The sequence below is a fragment of the Rhopilema esculentum genome, chromosome 14, assembly GCF_057945365.1.
Source record: "Rhopilema esculentum isolate cy_ngs chromosome 14, ASM5794536v1, whole genome shotgun sequence".
In the NCBI taxonomy this organism is placed as follows: domain Eukaryota; kingdom Metazoa; phylum Cnidaria; class Scyphozoa; order Rhizostomeae; family Rhizostomatidae; genus Rhopilema; species Rhopilema esculentum.
Genome location: NC_142828.1, coordinates 8,130,793 through 8,149,165, shown reverse-complemented (window position 1 = coordinate 8,149,165; position 18,373 = coordinate 8,130,793). Strand labels below are relative to the sequence as shown.

General features: G+C 37.1%; 2 protein-coding genes across 2 annotated transcripts in view; both read right to left on the bottom strand.

Annotated features, from left to right (window-relative positions):
- LOC135695804 (phosphatidylinositide 4-phosphatase SAC2) overlaps positions 1 to 737 on the bottom strand; it is a 34,745-nt gene extending 34,008 nt beyond the window's left edge. Inside the window, exon 1 of the mRNA XM_065214983.2 lies at positions 126 to 737. Within this exon, the coding sequence (XP_065071055.2) occupies positions 126 to 228 (103 nt within the window). The 5' untranslated portion in view covers positions 229 to 737. The remainder of the gene's footprint in view (positions 1 to 125) is intronic.
- A 771-nt stretch (positions 738 to 1,508) lies between these two features.
- On the bottom strand, positions 1,509 to 11,584 carry LOC135695814 (mitoferrin-1). The gene is made up of 4 exons (XM_065214997.2): positions 11,220 to 11,584; positions 8,803 to 9,031; positions 7,851 to 7,907; positions 1,509 to 7,681 (listed from the first exon to the last, which is right to left on the bottom strand). Exons 1-4 carry the CDS (start codon positions 11,457 to 11,459, stop codon positions 7,140 to 7,142), a joined length of 1,068 nt encoding a protein of 355 aa, XP_065071069.1. The 5' UTR covers positions 11,460 to 11,584; the 3' UTR covers positions 1,509 to 7,139.
- Between the last annotated feature and the right edge of the window lie 6,789 nt (positions 11,585 to 18,373).

Sequence of the window (18,373 nt, the reverse complement as noted above, 5' to 3'; positions counted from 1 at the left end):
AATAAAATTCGCCATATGTGTAACTTGACTTTACATAATTACAAGATGTTTTATTCAGTAGGACCTTGACTAGGGTTGTTGCAAATTACATGAAGGACACGGGACAGATAGTTTCGGTTCCTTACCTGGCCTTGGAAGAATGGAGCCATCTAACTTGCAGCACCATAAACTCTGGTTTTTCTCTCTGTTGTGGATTATAAACTTATCAACTGTCGAAAAGAATTCCATCCTTCAAGTTATGTCAAACAACTAGGCTACTCCCGGGCCGGCCTCGCTGCAGAGGTATTTAGCTTTTGCACAGTCCGTTTTGAACCCATTTTAATATAAGTCATGCTGGTCTCTAGGTCGTTATGGAAAATTCTTAAATACTTAGGACTTGCTGCAGCCTGTAAAACACGAACTTCTTTGTACCAGATAACCCTTGGAAATAACAGGATCTCTTGCACACTGATTCGCCGGCGTTTTGCAAATGAAAATTAAGGTCCGTTTAAAGAACATACAAATGCGCATTAGGCAGATATAGCCCAGGATATAACCTGTCTGAACCCATGTGCTTTGCATTTCAAAACTCGCATTTTCAATACATGTATTATTCTCTTATCCATTTTCCTTTGTGAACTTCACATCATCGAGTCACTATCAGAGATATTACTCCGAGTTCAGCAGGCATTTCTGCAACACCTGCCTCCATTACTGAAATTGATCTTCTGTTTACTAGACTGCGGGGAACTTTCCTCCGCAGAGGGGTGCAAGATAATACATGGATGTCGTAAAGCTAGTTCCCTCCCTCATTCATTTGTTAATTTCCCCGTAGCTTACAATACAGGGCCCACTCCACGAATTTGAAAGTGGGGGGTGGGGAGACAAGGCTAGAAAAGTAAGGGCCAAGGCTTCTCACCCCTTTTACTGCAGTTATAAAACTACTTGCTTCGAAAAATGTGGGGAGCCATGGTCACCGCGCCCCCCCCCCCCCCAGTGGCGCGGGCCCTGAATAAGTACACAATAATAATTTCGGATAATAAACTTGGACGAAAATATTTGGTATTTCGGACAAATCAATTTTCGCCTAAATGTTGATTAATTCACATAATTTTTAGATTGTTATTGAACTAAATTGGATTGTTAATTATTGTTATTTAGATTGTTATTGAACTTTTGAGAAATTTCTAAGAAACCGTATGTACTGAAAATGTGATAACGGAAAGAAACCTCCAGTACCGAATGGTGATGTTATTGTTGATATGCAATGAGAAAGATGATGTTATTGTGAAATAACGTTTTTTTTTTAAACCAAGGTTCTTCAATAGTGAAAGTATAAATTAGCAACAACCAACGATTACAACATAACGACTTCATTCAACGACAACTTCGACTCGACTTGACTTGCACTGAAAGAACATACGCTTTTAACAACATGAGTGACGCACACAAACCCTAATGACACAAATTAACGGCAAATGGACTAATAACAACTAAAATAGAGATGGCACGATGACAAACAAAATGACTGACGCAAACATCGAAAGACATTCTCATTAACAATAACGAACCACAAACATGATACACGACAGACAAAACTAGTTGTATAACATTACTCCCCCCTTTGAAAGACAAGCCTCCTGGCTTGATCTCTCGAAGGGGAAGAAACATAAAAGTATTATAAGGCAGCACGAAGAATCAAATCAAATAATTTTACTGAAATGAGTAAATCAAGTACCATCTAAGAAATAATGTCCCTGTCCAAGTTTATTCCGTCCATACGGTTCTCTACCCGAGGCTATAATAACATTATGTACACGTAAAGGTCCTTCTCTTCTTTTAGTGTCAATCAAATTTTTTTCATATGTTGTGGCTAATAAACCCTCGTCAACTTCCATTGGTTTTGAAGAAAGCAGTCGCGTCACCATTGGTCGTGATAGTTTATGTGACTCCAATTCGTTGACAATCTCCTCCAATTTCTTGATTCGAATTTGAAGATCTTGAAAATGTGGCTCATTTCTTTTGATGTTGCCAATAAAGGTAACCCGAGGTCGCTCTTCAGCTACCGAGGCAACAATCACAGGTTCATTTTGATCACACTTCTCCTGGGATGCTAAAGAAAATTTCCTGTCCCTACAATATTTGGCAACGTGACCAACGCGCAAACAACAATAGCAAATGGGCTGGCCATCTTCAGCACGATAGACATTAGTTCGATTCACGAAGAAATTTCTCCCATTCTCCTCTGCCAACCTCACCCTTTCGGCCATGTGAGATACAACGGTCTTTATAATATCCAACAGAACTTTTCTGAATTGTTCTGTTGAAATCATTTCCATTTTTTTTTTTTGCGAATTCGTCACGTCGTGGTCACCAATGTAAAATAACGTTTTTTTTTTAAACCAAGGTTCTTCAATAGTGAAAGTATAAATTAGCAACAACCAACGATTACAACATAACGACTTCATTCAACGACAACTTCGACTCGACTTGACTTGCACTGAAAGAACATACGCTTTTAACAACATGAGTGACGCACACAAACCCTAATGACACAAATTAACGGCAAATGGACTAATAACAACTAAAATAGAGATGGCACGATGACAAACAAAATGACTGACGCAAACATCGAAAGACATTCTCATTAACAATAACGAACCACAAACATGATACACGACAGACAAAACTAGTTGTATAACATTATTTATTAGGACTGACTTTATTTGCTTTCAAGACGGCTTTTTAAAAAAATATTCGGCATCACAAACTTTCGGACAACTAAAACTTGTCTTTGTCCGAAAGTTTGTAGCGCCAAAAATTAATAGTTCGTTTATTGACATTATTTATCATCATAACTCTAGGCTGGGGCCTAGAGGCCAGGCAATTCTTGCGTCAATTGGTGGGAATTTAAGAATGGGATTTAGTGACTGAGGATATGACGTATCACCCCACCCAAGTATTACGTAGTGCTTTAGGTTGTTTCCGCATACTTTGTAAATTACGTATTTCCATGGTTTTTTTAGTTTGCATACATAAAGTCCAATAGGCCTTATCTAGGGGAGCAGCTATGAACAAGCATAAGCAAGATGGATTAGGCAAGCAAAGTTTTAGCATTTAGGGACAAGATGCTTGAAAAAGATCTTGTCACCTCAATAGTTATCTGGTTTATGGGAGATGCCCCCAATTTCTTGGGTAAAATCCCCTTTTTTAAGAAGTAAGGTCCTTCAAAAAATGAACTCTTTTCTATGAAATGGTGGGCCTCTCTACCTTTGTCCCTCGTATCTGACTTCCTTGGTATATGACTGAGGCCCATTGACAGTGGGGGAATTGGGCTCCTCTTAATAATTTGCTAGGATTGACGATACTGTTTGGTTTCGGGCTGTCCAATTTTCTACAATTGCCTTCAAGGCTCCATGTACATGCCCAAAATGTGTTTTGGTGTTTACGGCCCTGTGCAACGTGATAATTTAATTATCTTTGATTCTTGAAGGATTAAATTTGGAGATTAAAGCTATGGTAGAAGCATTTTTATGGGTTAAGTACGATAGGCTTCCTTCAGCCAAACAGACCATGGACTCTCCCCCTTTGTTTGTTTTAATTTTAGCAGCGTTTTTGGTGACCAGAAAAACCGATGCAATTTCATGTATTTTAGGGGGGGGGGCTCTTTTGGGTTGACGGTATTGCGGTATTGTCTTTTCCTCTGTCGGCAATTCGGTAAACTTTCTCAAATTGGGCGGTATTTCGGTGATTGAAAAATGGGCGATGAGTGGTTTTTAGTGAATTCAATGCCCAGTTTGCGGTATTGGCCAATTCTGAATTAAACATTAAGAAGGATGAAATGTTAGTGGTGGAATCTTCTTGCATCCATGTCAAAACCTTCGTGATTTTTTGCCGATAAATCCAATCTCTCCTCTTTAAATGGCGTTACCCCAGTTGCATAATATTGAAGTTGCAACTGCAAATGTCCATGATTTACTTTCTTATTATTTACATATAATTACTTTTTTCTCTTCTTTTTCCTCGCAATATTAAATGACTAATATACAAGCAGATTCGCTAGAGCCAGGTATAGAGACCCATTTCTCGTATTGCCCAGATATCATATACAACATGTCATATATAAACTGTAAACTCGACTTCAGGTTGGAGCACTTAAAAGAGGTCCCCCATTTTTGTCAATTTCTACTGTGTTAGATTTGTTAGAAATATCTACTGTATAAGCTTTTATGAAGATGACTCAACATATGCAGAAAACTATGCAGATGTAACGAAAGAAATCGTTGACAATTTCTTCAAGTGCAGCCGCACTGTTTAGAATTCATATCGATTCTGCAAATCTGAACTTTAAAAACTGAACTCTAGAAACCTATGTGTTTCTCAATTACCCTTAACAGTATTTGTTGCAGGCGTGGTTAAACTTGGCTACCTAAAAGGAAATGTAAGCGAGGATCCTCAGGAACAGCTCGAGAACAAATATCGGCTGACTGACAGGTAACTTAACTTTGCTGTTTATTTTGAGAGAGCACGTATCAAAAATCAGGCTTTGGGATAAAAATTGATGAAAAATTAAATTTGCACGATACTTAAAGTAAACGCTTCGATAGTATCAAGGGAAGTCACAAAATAATGTGCCAACCCTGCAATCACGAGACTCATTTTTTATATAACCTGTTTTCAGAAACAGAGCGCAATTGATTCAGAAATGAGATATCCGTCACTAACGAGAAGCTTATAAATATGGAAACTCTTGGCATTAACAAAGAGAAGATTGGTTTTTCAATACTAAAAAAATCGTCAAAATTGGCCTTTAGAAGTTTAAATTTTACTTCTGAATTGTTGGCGTTAACAGCAAAATTGCTAAGGAGGTACCGTCAACGAGATTGGTCAGCTTAAAAACTTTAAACGTTACTAAAGAACCAGAAGTCGTGTAAGAAGTGAGAAATGTTATATTCTAAATAAGTAACATAAGCTTTTGGCAATGAAAAGCAATGGACCTACACCGCAGCTTTGTGGAACAACCTATCTGACTGGAAATACATTACAAAACATATCCTTAAATAAATGTCATGTAATCTGAAGGAGACAGTCGATGGCTTTCATTACTAAATAAAGGTTCTTTATAATAAAGCAAGAACAAAGTTTTAGCCGTATAAAAATGTTTTAATGTAATTCTAGGAAATGGACAAGGAAGTACTTGAAAATGTTTCTACCGAGATAATTACTTGATGATTCTTGAGCTTGGCTGTCTGATAAGATTTGGGATAAAAAACAGAATAACAACTTGCGACCGACAAAATCTGCATGCAAAGTTATGACAGATAAGTGCACTCAAAACTGTTCGATAAAAAAAACATCACTAGATCAAGTACGTAATTGGATAGCAATTCTAAAAGCACCTACTTCCCACAACTTGTATAGTACAATAAGCATGAAAGCATTATCATTCACTTAGCTCTTATATTCATTGCTCTCTAGGTCTTTTCTGTATACAGAATAAAAAGACTTACGATAAAAGATTGCATAAACCATTCTTTTTAGATCTAACAAAAAGAGGCAAATAGGTCCAACACTTGAAAAATGGCTTGAATAACTCAACCTAGCTTCGATTTTATGACTTGGAATCTACGATCATATTTGGTTCAAAGCAATAACTGACAAAAGCAATTACTAGTATCATAAAAATGCTAGCAAGATGAGGGGCGAGAGCTTTGAAAAAAGTGGCTCTGTTGTTGTTGTTTCATATCGGACAACCTATACCAGTGAAAGTATCAAAAAAGAAATATGACAATAGCTTTTTTGACTATACATAATGCTCTACCAAATATCACACAGTAAAAAGATAAAGAAAACTGAACTCTGGCGACACGAGCGAAATAAAATCGCAGATAAAATTCATTTTTCCGTTCAAATCAAAGTAAAGTAGGCGCCTTTATTTTGCATCAGAAGAGGTAGCAATGAAGAGATTAGCGAACAGTAACAATATACTGTTGTTCTTACATAGTTGGCAAATGCGCTTTCTTGATTAAATATCGATTCGACATAAGAAATGGGGATCGTTAATAATTTATTAGAAAGAGAGAAGAGTAGACAGATGCAACTAAGTTCACCTGACATATAGTTGAATCATATCACGCATAAACATTATGCCTATTTAAAGATACTCAATTATGCTTGATTTAATAGAAGGTATATGTGAAAAAGTACTGAGATGTCACATATTTGCAGACAGAAACAAAAGTGCTATTTTAAAATATAGTCGATGGCTGGATAAAAACTCATTCAACATACTGAGAGAAACAACCAACATACTCCTATTTCCTTGACAAATTTATTATGTTTTCAAACTGTTCTTTTCAGCTGTTGGAACTTGGCAGTTCTAGGGGGGGAGGGGCAAGGATTTGTTGACAAAAGGTTTAAATTTCCTTCATGCTGTTCAAAGAAAAAACCTTCTTGGCGCTATTTAATCCAATTTCATATCTAACTATCATGATCTTATTAAATCATCTTTACCAAGACAATAATTGTGCAATATCTTTGAGTCTTATGAAAATTGTTCTAAACATGAATTATTTGCAAAAAAGTTAAATCCACTGACTTCAGTATGGCTGTTCCATTTCTTTAATTTAATTCTAAGTTAAGACATTAGCCTTTTTCTTACAATCCTGTGCAAATTTAGACTCTTTTGCTTTAAATGTTTTAATTTCAAGTTTAAAAAAGTTTAAATGGCCGCTAACACCAGCAATAATATTTTCATCAGCCATGTACAAAAATAAATTTTAGCATGGCCAAGATGTTTATGAAAACATAAAATAGGCTGGCTGACAAGCCTGAATGTAGAAACCATCTAAATTTGATAGTTGCATTTAACTACTTTCAGCTGTGTTCATGAATCAGGTAAAACTGGCCTCTATAATATGATTGATAATACCCACTTAAGTTTAAAATGGTTCTTAAATTTACTTGGTCTAAAATGCTTGCCAATTAAAAATAAAATAACATATATTTTACTGGTCATACATACAGAAGACAATTTTTCTTCATGATATTGCAAATAAGAGATTGGTATTTCTATGGGAATCTAAACAGAAAAGCTACAAAATTTTGTTTATTTTTATAACCCCTAACTGCAAAAACTGTTACAAACTCTATCAAATTCACTATATGGCACTTTCCATCCATTCAATTTGTTCCTCTGGAGTCATTGTTAACCGATGCTTAAAAAACTCATAAACAGACCAACTAATGGCACAAGATGGCATTTGGTAAATAATTCTTGCTTGGATGCCTCTGAAATATCCCTTCATTCCTTCAAGTTTGTAAACTAACTTCATTGCATTAAACATTCCAGTTATAAAGACCCTGGTGTCTGAATGCATTACTTCACAAACAGCACACTTCTCCTGTGTATTCAACAATGTTTTTGCTACATCCAACGGTGTGGTTATTGCGGCTGCTGTTGCACCAGCTATACCTCCAGCTATTACATGAGTCCATGGATTATAAGCACCACCAGGATTGAATTTTTTTCTGAATGTTTCATATGTTATAAAATGTACACACTGAAATGGAATATTCATTGACAACTGGGTTGTATAGCTCCGGTAAAATGCCTGTATGCCTTCCTCCTTTATTACAGTTCGAAGACAATGAAAGACTCCACGATATGGGCTCCCATACATCTGTAGCCTTTGCTTTACAACTGAAAGCAATTATATCATTTTCAGCGGAACAAAATATGCATGCCTTTGGATTTGTTACTAATAACAAAAGTGAAGAACTCAAAATATAGAAAAAAACATGGAACAAGAAAAAGGATACAAGATAATTTACAAATCAAGGTTCAGAAATAGAACACAGTAATGACTTACAATCGATTGGATTCATTGCACCATCATGAAACATTGTTGCAACAACACCAGCCCCACCTAGAGTAAAAAGATAATATAATCAATAAAAATGCAAATAGGTAAACATGATTTATCAGGCCTTTTGATCTGAGGTGAGCGATCAATTGTGATTTTGTCAGCATCTGTGCAAAACCAACCAAGCGATTGTCTGCCACTCACTTGGGCTATTTCTTACAAAAGAGCCTGATTAATAATACCAAAAAATAGCTTTTAGCAGACCTTCAACAAACTGAAGATACAAAAAGGGTCTCCAAGCAAGAGTTTGTGTGGATGTAAAAGGCACCAAGATGTAAAAGCAAACAATGTTTACTTCTTAGAAAACCAATAAATCATTTATCAGGCCTTATTCAGTGAGTTATTGCATACTTTAAACCAATTGGAAAGGCCTCTTTCAAATTTTCTCACATCCTACAGAACCTCTCTTTTTCAAAAAATCTACCTTTTCATTACTTTCTTGAAATTGAAGAGCTTTAGGGAAATTTGCTTTCATTAGGCAACCATATTTGATTTTTTTGTTTAGTAAATTGTTTGTTTCTCAAATTAGATTTAGCTTGGTCTTTGCATTTATCCAATAAAACTGTGTTTAGTTCTACATGAAGAGATGGTGAAGTCCTGGATAACATCCATGCCACACAACTGCCCCTGGTGTGCCACCTCACCCTCTTTATCAAGTACAGCTGACAGACGAGCGAATGGTTGCACCAGGATGATAATACTAGCCCAAACCCTAGTTATACAAAATCAGCTCTGCTTCCTATCCAACCTAGTTACAGTCAGCCTTATAGACTTCTGGCCAGTATTTAAGTATACATTCAAATCCCCCTCACCCTCTCCCCCTTAGTGGACAATACGAAAAAGAGGACACAAAATAATAATTAGATTTTATAATTGTAAAATCAAAGAATCATCCTACCAAAGGCCAATGCAGATGAATGATTGCCATGACCAAGTTTGCCAATAAAATTCTTTGTGACTTCATAGCTTGAGAAATAAAGTGCATGGGCTGGTCCTGCACCTAATGCCACAATATTCATTCCTCTGAATGGAGAAAGGGCACCTTCAGTCCGGACCATCTTTCTAAATGCATCCATTATCCCATCATATATTGCTCCTGGGCTAGGTCTGAGACATTGCATTCGTGTCTGCAAACAGTAAATGAAAGGAAAAAGAAAACCAAAAAAGTTAGTTTCATTACCTAAGGAAATAGTTTTATATTAGCCAATATTTTTTCATTTCTTAGAATATTTATGCCAGTTCCAGAATACGCTTGAAACATAAAATACATCTCTTTGTAGGTTTCTGTCCACTTTCAATGATTTATTACTTAGCAATGTGAAACAAGAAAAAAATTTTCTTAAGGCTAAAGGCTTTTAACAATGTATGTGAGCCTTGAATAAAACTTGGAACCAGGCCTCGCTGAAGTGCACAAGTGTGCAAGTGCATTAGCGGTGCTCAGAGGCAAACCATGCCAACCAAATTACATCTGCATGTACATCTGAGAAAGTGATATTTTTCAAAGTTTTCAATTGTTCAAGAATTTAGAGAAATACAAGTTTCACCATGTTTATATTAAGCTCTACAGCTTTGTGTAAGTGATTTATGTAGCAAAAAGAGAATAACATATTTTCCTAACAGCAAGAACAAGATGTCTAAATATCTTGCTATGATTATTTATCCTGGTTGTGTTGCTGCAGCAAGCTATTGATTGAGTCATTGATTGAAGGCTTCCATGTAGAAAAAAATTCAGGACAAACTACCAATCTGGGTGGAGCATGCAAGAGATGGAAATTTTGATTGCTGTTAATGGACCAAATATTAAAAAAGCTGAAAGTATCTTTGGTTATAGTATCAAACAATATCAAGCAATAAAACCAACTGCCACTTTGTTTGTTGCTCAAATAAAATTGTGGAAACAATTGCTGCAAATTTTTCCTTTTTGTCGTAAGCTAAAGTTTGTTTAAACTATCCTAAGCATTACATATGAAAAAAACCTTGCAAGCACTTTTTCCAAAACAGTTTGTACTTGCAGGCACAACAAATTCTTAGGGAGGTCTGTTCGGAAGACAACCTAACTAATACCATAAATGATCACATTGTCATGATAAAACAATATATCAAGCAATATTTGCAGTTAAAATTTAAGACAATAAATTCAAAATTCATAAGAAAAACAAAGCAACAAATTTGATCCACTTCCTAGACCTGTAAGTCAGGGCATAAAAATGTTTCCTTCTTGCAACCAGACAAAAAATCATGCATAAATTCCTTGCAAGAATGAGAAGATAAACAAAGAAAGTGGAACAGTACAAATGGGGATCAAATTGGGGTAGCTGTTATCTTTAGGTGATGGGGGCAGGCATTAAAATAAACAACATTAAATAAGGAGCTTAAAAAGATTGATCATATGATGTCCTTTTATCCACTGATACTTTGAACAAACTATGTGATGAAGATATACGTCAAAACCCAGAGAAGAAAAAAATTGCAAAAATTGTGTAAAAAAATAATATTGTAACAAAAAATCACTGTGATATGCAATACACAGTTTAAAACTTCTAAAGCTTCAAAGCTTTTTTTAATGTTTAATGAACAAACTTAATCAAAAACTGATAGAGGGACTGTTTCGAAGTAGCAAACTTGAACAAGTGTTTTGGTTTTGAATAATTTGTTGAAAATGAATTCAAAAAAAGAATAAGAAGTGAATTTTTGTTAATGGCAACTGGTTGTCAAAAGAACTGAGTTATCTGTTTTAATAAAAAGAATGCCTATTTCATTGGGCAAATATATGCATAGATATGAGAACCATTATGTCATGGCTAATATTACTAGCATGTGGGGGTGTAGTGATGAGTAGCATCCTTGTTATTAATGCCGAAAATTGACAAATTCCTACTTTTGCTATTGTTTTCCGCAACATTTTGTGCAAGAGCCCCCCTTGCTTTTTTGATAGCACTACACTATTGCTAGCATGCAAAAACCTTGCGAAAAACGGCGAAATGCAACTTCCTATGGGCAGGAGTTCTTGGAAGCAAAACCTCTGCACACCTCGTACCCTGTGATATCTGGATGACGTAGGTGATTACTGGGTAAAAATGGTGCAGTTTGTTAATCTATCATCACCACTTTGCCACTATCGTAGACTACTAAGAAACAATTTAACACTAATAAATACGTTTTAAAATTTGTTGATTCTAATTAACAACGTTGAATCGACTGTACTGGCTATCAATAAAACGCTGACGACACTCTTAATAGCCATTCTGTGTATGATGTTGGATGGCAAAAGATTGCCGACGGAAACAGGCAAAATTGACCGAAAGCATGGCCTACCTTTACACAGTCAACGGGGTACATAACACAGTGCTCCATAATTCCTGCAGCAGCCCCAGCCATTACAAAAGTCCTGAATTTAACACTTGAGCCGGTGTTAGCTGTCATTTTGTGGCTGTTGGCAGTGTCAGGAGGGAATGCCTCACTGATGTGGCCTGTGTCGTCTTGTAGACGTCCTCGTAGCCTTGATGCTATATTGTCTTGAATTTTATCAGCACCGATATCTTTAGCTACCTCCATAGCTCAGGCATCGCCTCACAAGGCTTTCTGCATTAACAGTTTGATTCTTTGACGCTTACACAACTTTTGCTGTGCAAACCTACTCCTACATGTGTCCAGTGCAATGCAAGTATGCTAATTCTTTACCTCCTTCTCGTAGAGGCAATCCGAGGTTACCAATTTCCTCTCAATCACATGGCGTGGCGTAATAAACGATGAAATGACCCCATAAAATGTGACATTGATTGAGGGGCAGGAAGGGGACATCCTAAAATTATTGGAAATTTTTGGAAACTTTTATAACTAACAAATGAAAAAAATGGTTGTAAATCATGGAATTTTTCTTTCGGGCATTCTCATGGTCTCATCTTTCCGTGTGACTTTGCGTGGATGTTGTGGAAAGTAGGTTATAGAGACATAGGTTTGGTTTGGTTTTCTATATAACTTCACGTTGTTTGTCTAATTTCATATAACATTAACGAATATTACTGACTGCTCTCGCTGCTCACACCAACACTCAACGAACAATAGAGTACCGAAGTGTGACGTCTTCAAAAATATATTATTTTAGCAATAAACACTTTTGTTTGTTGCTAAAATAAAATTAAGGAAACAATTGCTGCAAATTTTCTCTTTTTGTCTCTTGAATTTCTTGAATTTGGCCACATAATCTGAAAGAACGGCTTAAAATACCTCTTAATGTGCAAAATTAGCTAGATGTTCCAAATTGGGCGAGATATGGCCAATAGAAAATTCGAAGTTTGCTAACGGATTGTTGTTATTCTGGCCTGGTTCATGATGCTATGAACCAAGACCAAATTACAGAGGTTTGATGGGGCAAGAGCCTGTGCTCAAGTGGCCATATATCAGCCAATTCAAAATGCCTTTAACTGATTTTGCATATTTAGAGGTATTTCATGATGCTCTTTCATGTTCTGGGATCAAAGTTCAGAAATTCTAAAAATAGATTTTAATGACGTCATCACTGCGGTAATCTATACACGTGGCTCTAATACACGTGATTTCAATAGCGGGGTTTTCATCGAAATTCAAGGAAACTGTGCCTCTATAAATGGGCTTTAATCAAGGAATACAAAGCAATAAGGTAAAAACAATAAGTAATGTACTTAAATATATATAGGTAGAACAAGCAAAGAAGGTTTTAACGAGGCTCTTAGTCTCTGGAGTCTGAAGGAAATCGATTATGTCAAGTGATTGGTGACATCCAATTCAACGCATCGGAGGAAAGATTTTTCAGAAGTCGACACCCGACTCAAGGAGGACGCTTAACGCTCGTAATAAATTCCCTAATAGAATATGTTCAATGTAAATTTCACCGCATCGAATGCAAATAAAATGACTCTTTATGCATGTAAATAAAATGGAACACTCGTTGTATTTTTCAGCTATCTTTTATTATATTTTTAATCAAGAGCCAGGAGCCTTTCTGGAGTTTCGCCTCTATTGAGGAACAAAAGGCTAATACAGCGCAGGATCAGTCACTTGATCCTCCAATATTAGTGGCAGTGAGTTGTTTGAAAAGTTTATTAGCAGTCGCAAAGTCTGTAAACCAGTTCGTGGCGTTCTCCTTTTGATCCAGAGCGGAGCAATGTGAACGCTTCATCGTTTTCACACCGTTATCAAATGTATCCGGAGCAGTGTGAACAGGTAAAACGGATCGGTATGAAAACGGATAAAAACGAATACGGATCAATGTGAACATAGCCTGAGACATATTTATCGAAGTTGCAGAAGAATCCAGGAGGTCAAAGTTAGATATTGACAAAAATGTAATAAAATATGATGTCATAACTTTCCACTTTATTGTCGATTCCCAGTTAACTATTTAAGAAGCGCAAGCTGCAATATTCAAGTGAGCATAAATCTTTTCATTTTTTCTAGTGTTGTCAAGTGTGATGGTATAATTGGGACGTCCGACGACAAACATAGATTATCTTGCGCAATCAGTACCAAGTTGTGGGACTCGTCTAGAAGTTCTACCATAAACATCGAGCTGATGATTTCACGATCAAAGGAGCCTTGAAGAGCAGCAAAGTTTGGACGAAGCAATTGCAATACCTGTAGATTTAGTGGCGGCGCCAAAGGGGTATAAGGAAGAAGTTACTGGTCTCACTGGCCACGCCCATTATCCTCCCACTCTGCAGTAGCTGGTCCACCGCCGCTGTGTGGATTATGAAGCAGCACCTAGTGACCTAAATAACATATTCTTTACAGCTAGGGAAGTAACGTAGAACTGTCTCAAGACGAAAAAAAGGAAATCAGGGCCTCCTCAAGAAAACGATGATGGTCAAGAAATAAAGAGAAGCCAAGGTGTGGTTTATGTATCCAATTCTTTCGCTGCGGGAATGTTTTTAAGACAAAATGTGTCATATACTGCAAAGGTGAAGCTGGACTTTATCGTAAAAATATGATTTGATAGCAATAAGATCTAAAATTTATTGTTCAGTATGCATGTACTATGACAAATCCAACTCGAAGAGTCCTTTCACATCTTTGGTTATGATGTCAATGTGAAGCACGTCTACGAAAAGTTGTAAACTTGAGGAATCCAACGCAGCTTTATCTGCCGTCAAGGATAATCGACATGATACTAATTTGGCAATGTAAAATACTGCATACTCCTTTTGTTGAGCAAGTATGACGAAGTTTTGAAACGCCTTGTAGATAAAATTATCAATAAAAGCAATCACCAAAGTATGCTTCTTGAGTCCACAAGAAAAGGTCGAGGGACTTTGGTCACCTTTCTTTCAAAGAAAACTTTTGCAAAATTGCTGAAAATCTGTTAAGCCTTAATAAGATATTTTTGAGGCTTGAAAGTTTATGGATATGACCAAGATTGTGTCTGTCACTGAGAAATTAGCCATCCTACTGCGATATGTGAAAACTGGTATTGTCCATGAGCACCTGTATAAGGCTACCACTGTGTAGGGTTCTGCAACTGCATTAAAACGGCACAAGGCTTTAAAGCAGATTCGAAAGAGATGACCTGGATGGATATGCGAAATCTGATAAGCGATTCATTCGATGGAGCGTCAAACATGCCATGGGTGCATTATGGGTTGCAAGTTGAGATTCTTAAAGTCAGTATACTCTTATTGCTATAGTCGTGTACAAAATTTTGTTATGTCCTAATACACCAGACAATCCCATAAAAGGATGGGCATTCGGAAGGAGACAATCCCTGGTCACAAAATAGGAGACAATTCTTATTCTGTACCCTGGTACACTTTGGAAGTTGCAGAAAATTGGATGATCATATAAATTTTCTTGGATCATCTAAAGCATTTGCTCCAAAAACCGCCTTCGAACAATCAGCGCTGCGACAGAGCCGAGTAAAGTTCGAAACGATCGAAAGTGCATTTGTGTCCCTTTGCTAGACATATTCCAGTATTCAACACATGTATCCAAATATATTCAAACCAGAGATCTTGGTGTCATCACAGCTTGTGCAATCGCAGACAATCTAGGAAAAACCTTCGCTGCAATTTGAGGCCAATTCTCTGGAATTTATCAAAAGGAAACCAAGTTTGCAAATAAGGTGGCTCATCAAGAAGTAGTTGTTGCTCATAAGCTGCACTACACACGAATAAAGAAGAGAATGAGATTGTCCACAGAGGAAAGCAACGATGATGTGGAGGCTACAGAGGATGTAGCGAGTGCAGAGATTAACAAAGGATCTCGAAGAACATAGGTCTCTTCCAGGATTTTGAAACACTAGAGCCACGACGATTTGGTGACACAAAGATGATGCTGGAGAGAGATAAAAGCTCTTTCCAAGATCTCTTTCTTGACCAATGTGAACATGGAAACACTTTGGTTAGAACTGCTGGCATTTTTAAATTGTTACCATGATATCATGGCAATAAACGAAACATCCAGAACAATAGTAAGATCATATCAACATGCAGATGGTTGAACTGAAGAAGCTTTCAGCGAAGATGAATATTAAGACAACAATGACACAAGTTTCCTGCGAGAAGTAATTTGGATATCGTCAAAAACAGGCTGCACTGTGCACTCAACTACTATCAGCCAACCGAACCTTGAATTAATTCTGACCATTTCAGGGAAGTACTTTCTACTTGATTATGATCAACTTATTGACCTGATACATCTGGACCTTGGCAAAAACAACACAAACTTTAGACACTTAAACACTTATTATCGTCCTAAATATTACTTTTCTAGTTTCAAAAATGGTAGATGGTAGTCTAATTTTAAGTATATGTTGAGTTCCACCTTGTTGATTGCTTAGTAATTCGCATATTTGAAACATGTTTAGAATTACAAAGTTTGGTACAGACTACAGATCTGGTATCAGTCTGAGCTTCGTCAATTAAGTCCAAGTGTGGACAACTTTTTTATGTTGCTAAATTTCAAATTTTAGCCAAAATATAATCTAGACAGTGAAAAGGTGACATATATTAAAAAAACAAGCTTGTTTAAATTCTTGAATTTATAATCTTGATGGCTTGATTTCAGAATTTTGCATATATAGTAGGTTCACTAGATGTGTTGAACTAGGAATATCTATTATTTTTTAACCATTATTGGATTATTTAGAGTAGCAAATAGAACTATAGTTTTTCTTTGGTTGTGCAAAGTTTACCTGTAAAGAAAATTTGATTCAAATAAAGTACATAACGTGCAAATTTCTTTCTCGAAATGAGGTACTTTCTACTTGATTATGATCAACTTATTGACCTGATACATCTGGACCTTGGCAAAAACAACTCAAACTTTAGACGTCGACAAAGTAGGGCGTTTATATCATTTTTTGGGTGTGGCATTTTGACGCAGTTTATTTTATTTATCAATGAGAACGTTCTCGTCAGTCAATTATCGTTTCGATTTTTGCGTTGTAATTTTCTTTACCTGAGTACCTGAGGGTACTTTCTTTGATTTTACTCTAGAAGTCAAGTTTTGAGCAATGAGATACCCTAATTTATTCAAACAGTTCAGCACGTTTTAATACAATCTTAGTTTGTATGAGCAGATTTTACAGGCAGGGCCGCCCAAAGGTTTCGAAGGCCTTAGGGCACAACCGAAATACTAGGCCCCCCTGTGAGAGGAGCAAGGAGAACTTTTTTGCGGCCATGCCTTTTAGATTATCTTAAAATGCATTTCAGAATATTTCTTGGTCATTTCTGGCAATCGTTTAGAACAAAATTACTATGTTTAGAACGTTTTACCATTTTTGGGCATACTTTTTGCTACGTTTCATTAATTCCATTCTTAAAATGCACTTCATTACTTTATGAGGCCCCCTAGACCTCGAGGCCCTGTGGCAATTTGCCTCCTTGCCCCCTCTCGGCTGCCCTGCTCACAGGGCTTCCTGCATCCCCCGTACCCCCTTCCACGCTAGCGACGGCCCTGACACTGCAAACTATGTGATGAGGAGTTTAAGATGAAATCTATAATTCCGCTTTTAGTTGATCGTCTGATCAAGATTCCTATCAGATCCACTTTATCGTAGCTTTCGAAGATATTTCCAATCACATTATCACAGGCAACAAAAAAAGGTAACAAAAATAGCATCCACAAGAGACATAAGAAACCTGTAAAAAACAGTTCATCAGTGACTTCTATTTTTTGCCATTTTTGCATCTTTTGTTACATAAATACCACTCACACGTTTGTTGATTGGTCAATAGTTTATTCAGGTATCTGTCACTTGCCTTCAAGGAGGGTACTCAAAAGGTCCCCTGATTCCCTAAATCCCATTACGTTTATAGTTCGATTCCCGATTTCCCACAATCAATTTCCGAATCCCAGTGTTATCTAGGGCCTCCGACGAAAAGGGGAGGCCCGGGGATGCCATAGCCCCTCCATTATTTGCAAAACAAAAGTGCTTTTTTAAAAACTTTTAATGACTGTATAAGTCCCTCTTGACCCCCCCCCCCCCACTTTCCATCCTGCGTCGGAGCGGAGCCCATGTTATTGATTCCCCAAATTCCCACAGATGCCGGAAGTATGAAGGGGCAAAAGAGGGCAGAATCTTACCAAAGGCATGCAGATGTTGGTGAGGGAAGTGAGCCGGGTAAAAAGGGGGGGGGGTTGGGGGTACTCCTCCGGAAATTTCTTTTATTAGCACACCCTACAGTTTGGCAGCTTAAAGCAACATCGGCAATTTTATAGCAATTTTCTATGCTTTGACTCTATTTTCTTTGAAAGTATTTTTTCATGTAGAATGTCTAGTCGTAGAGAAATCTTCGAAAGGAGAAGGGAAGAGAAAATTGTTTATTCTCTAGAGCAATGTTTTCCTCATTAAGACTGGACTTTATATGTTGTTACCACCTTTAACCAGGCCCAGTTCTAGAAGAAATTGAGCCTTGTTGTGACGAAGACTTTTCGTCAAGTATCAATATAATGGTATCTAAAGCTGGCATGAATAAGATGTAGGAAACCTATGTGAAGGGTGGGCGTGAAGCATACTCTACTTGCCAGAACTTCGAACAAAAAGGCACTTTCTGCCCAATGTCCTGCTCCCTCTCCTGCCCCCTCTCCTGCTTCCTCTCCTGCCCCCTCTCCTGCTTCCTCTCCTGCCCCCTCTAGTCAAGGGCACAGGGGGCAGCTGCCCCCTTGTTCCGGCATCGCTGAAAATCCCCGCTCGACAAACTTGCAAGTCCCTGATTCCCGACTGCCACGTTAATTTTGCACTAAAGAGGATTACTCATTTAATTTGAATGATTTGGCATATATACTATTATTAGGCAACACGAGTTAAAATAATCATGGTAAGATATAAATCCTTGTTGTCATAGTAGATTAATGGGTGTACCTTTCTTTTTAGACTATGAATCTTTGGCTTTAACTTTCCATTCTAGAACTGGTTAAAGTGACACCTTCTGTGACCGTATCCACAACGGACATAAAATTAAGGTTCTTATGTTCAATTTCCTCGTCTGATACTA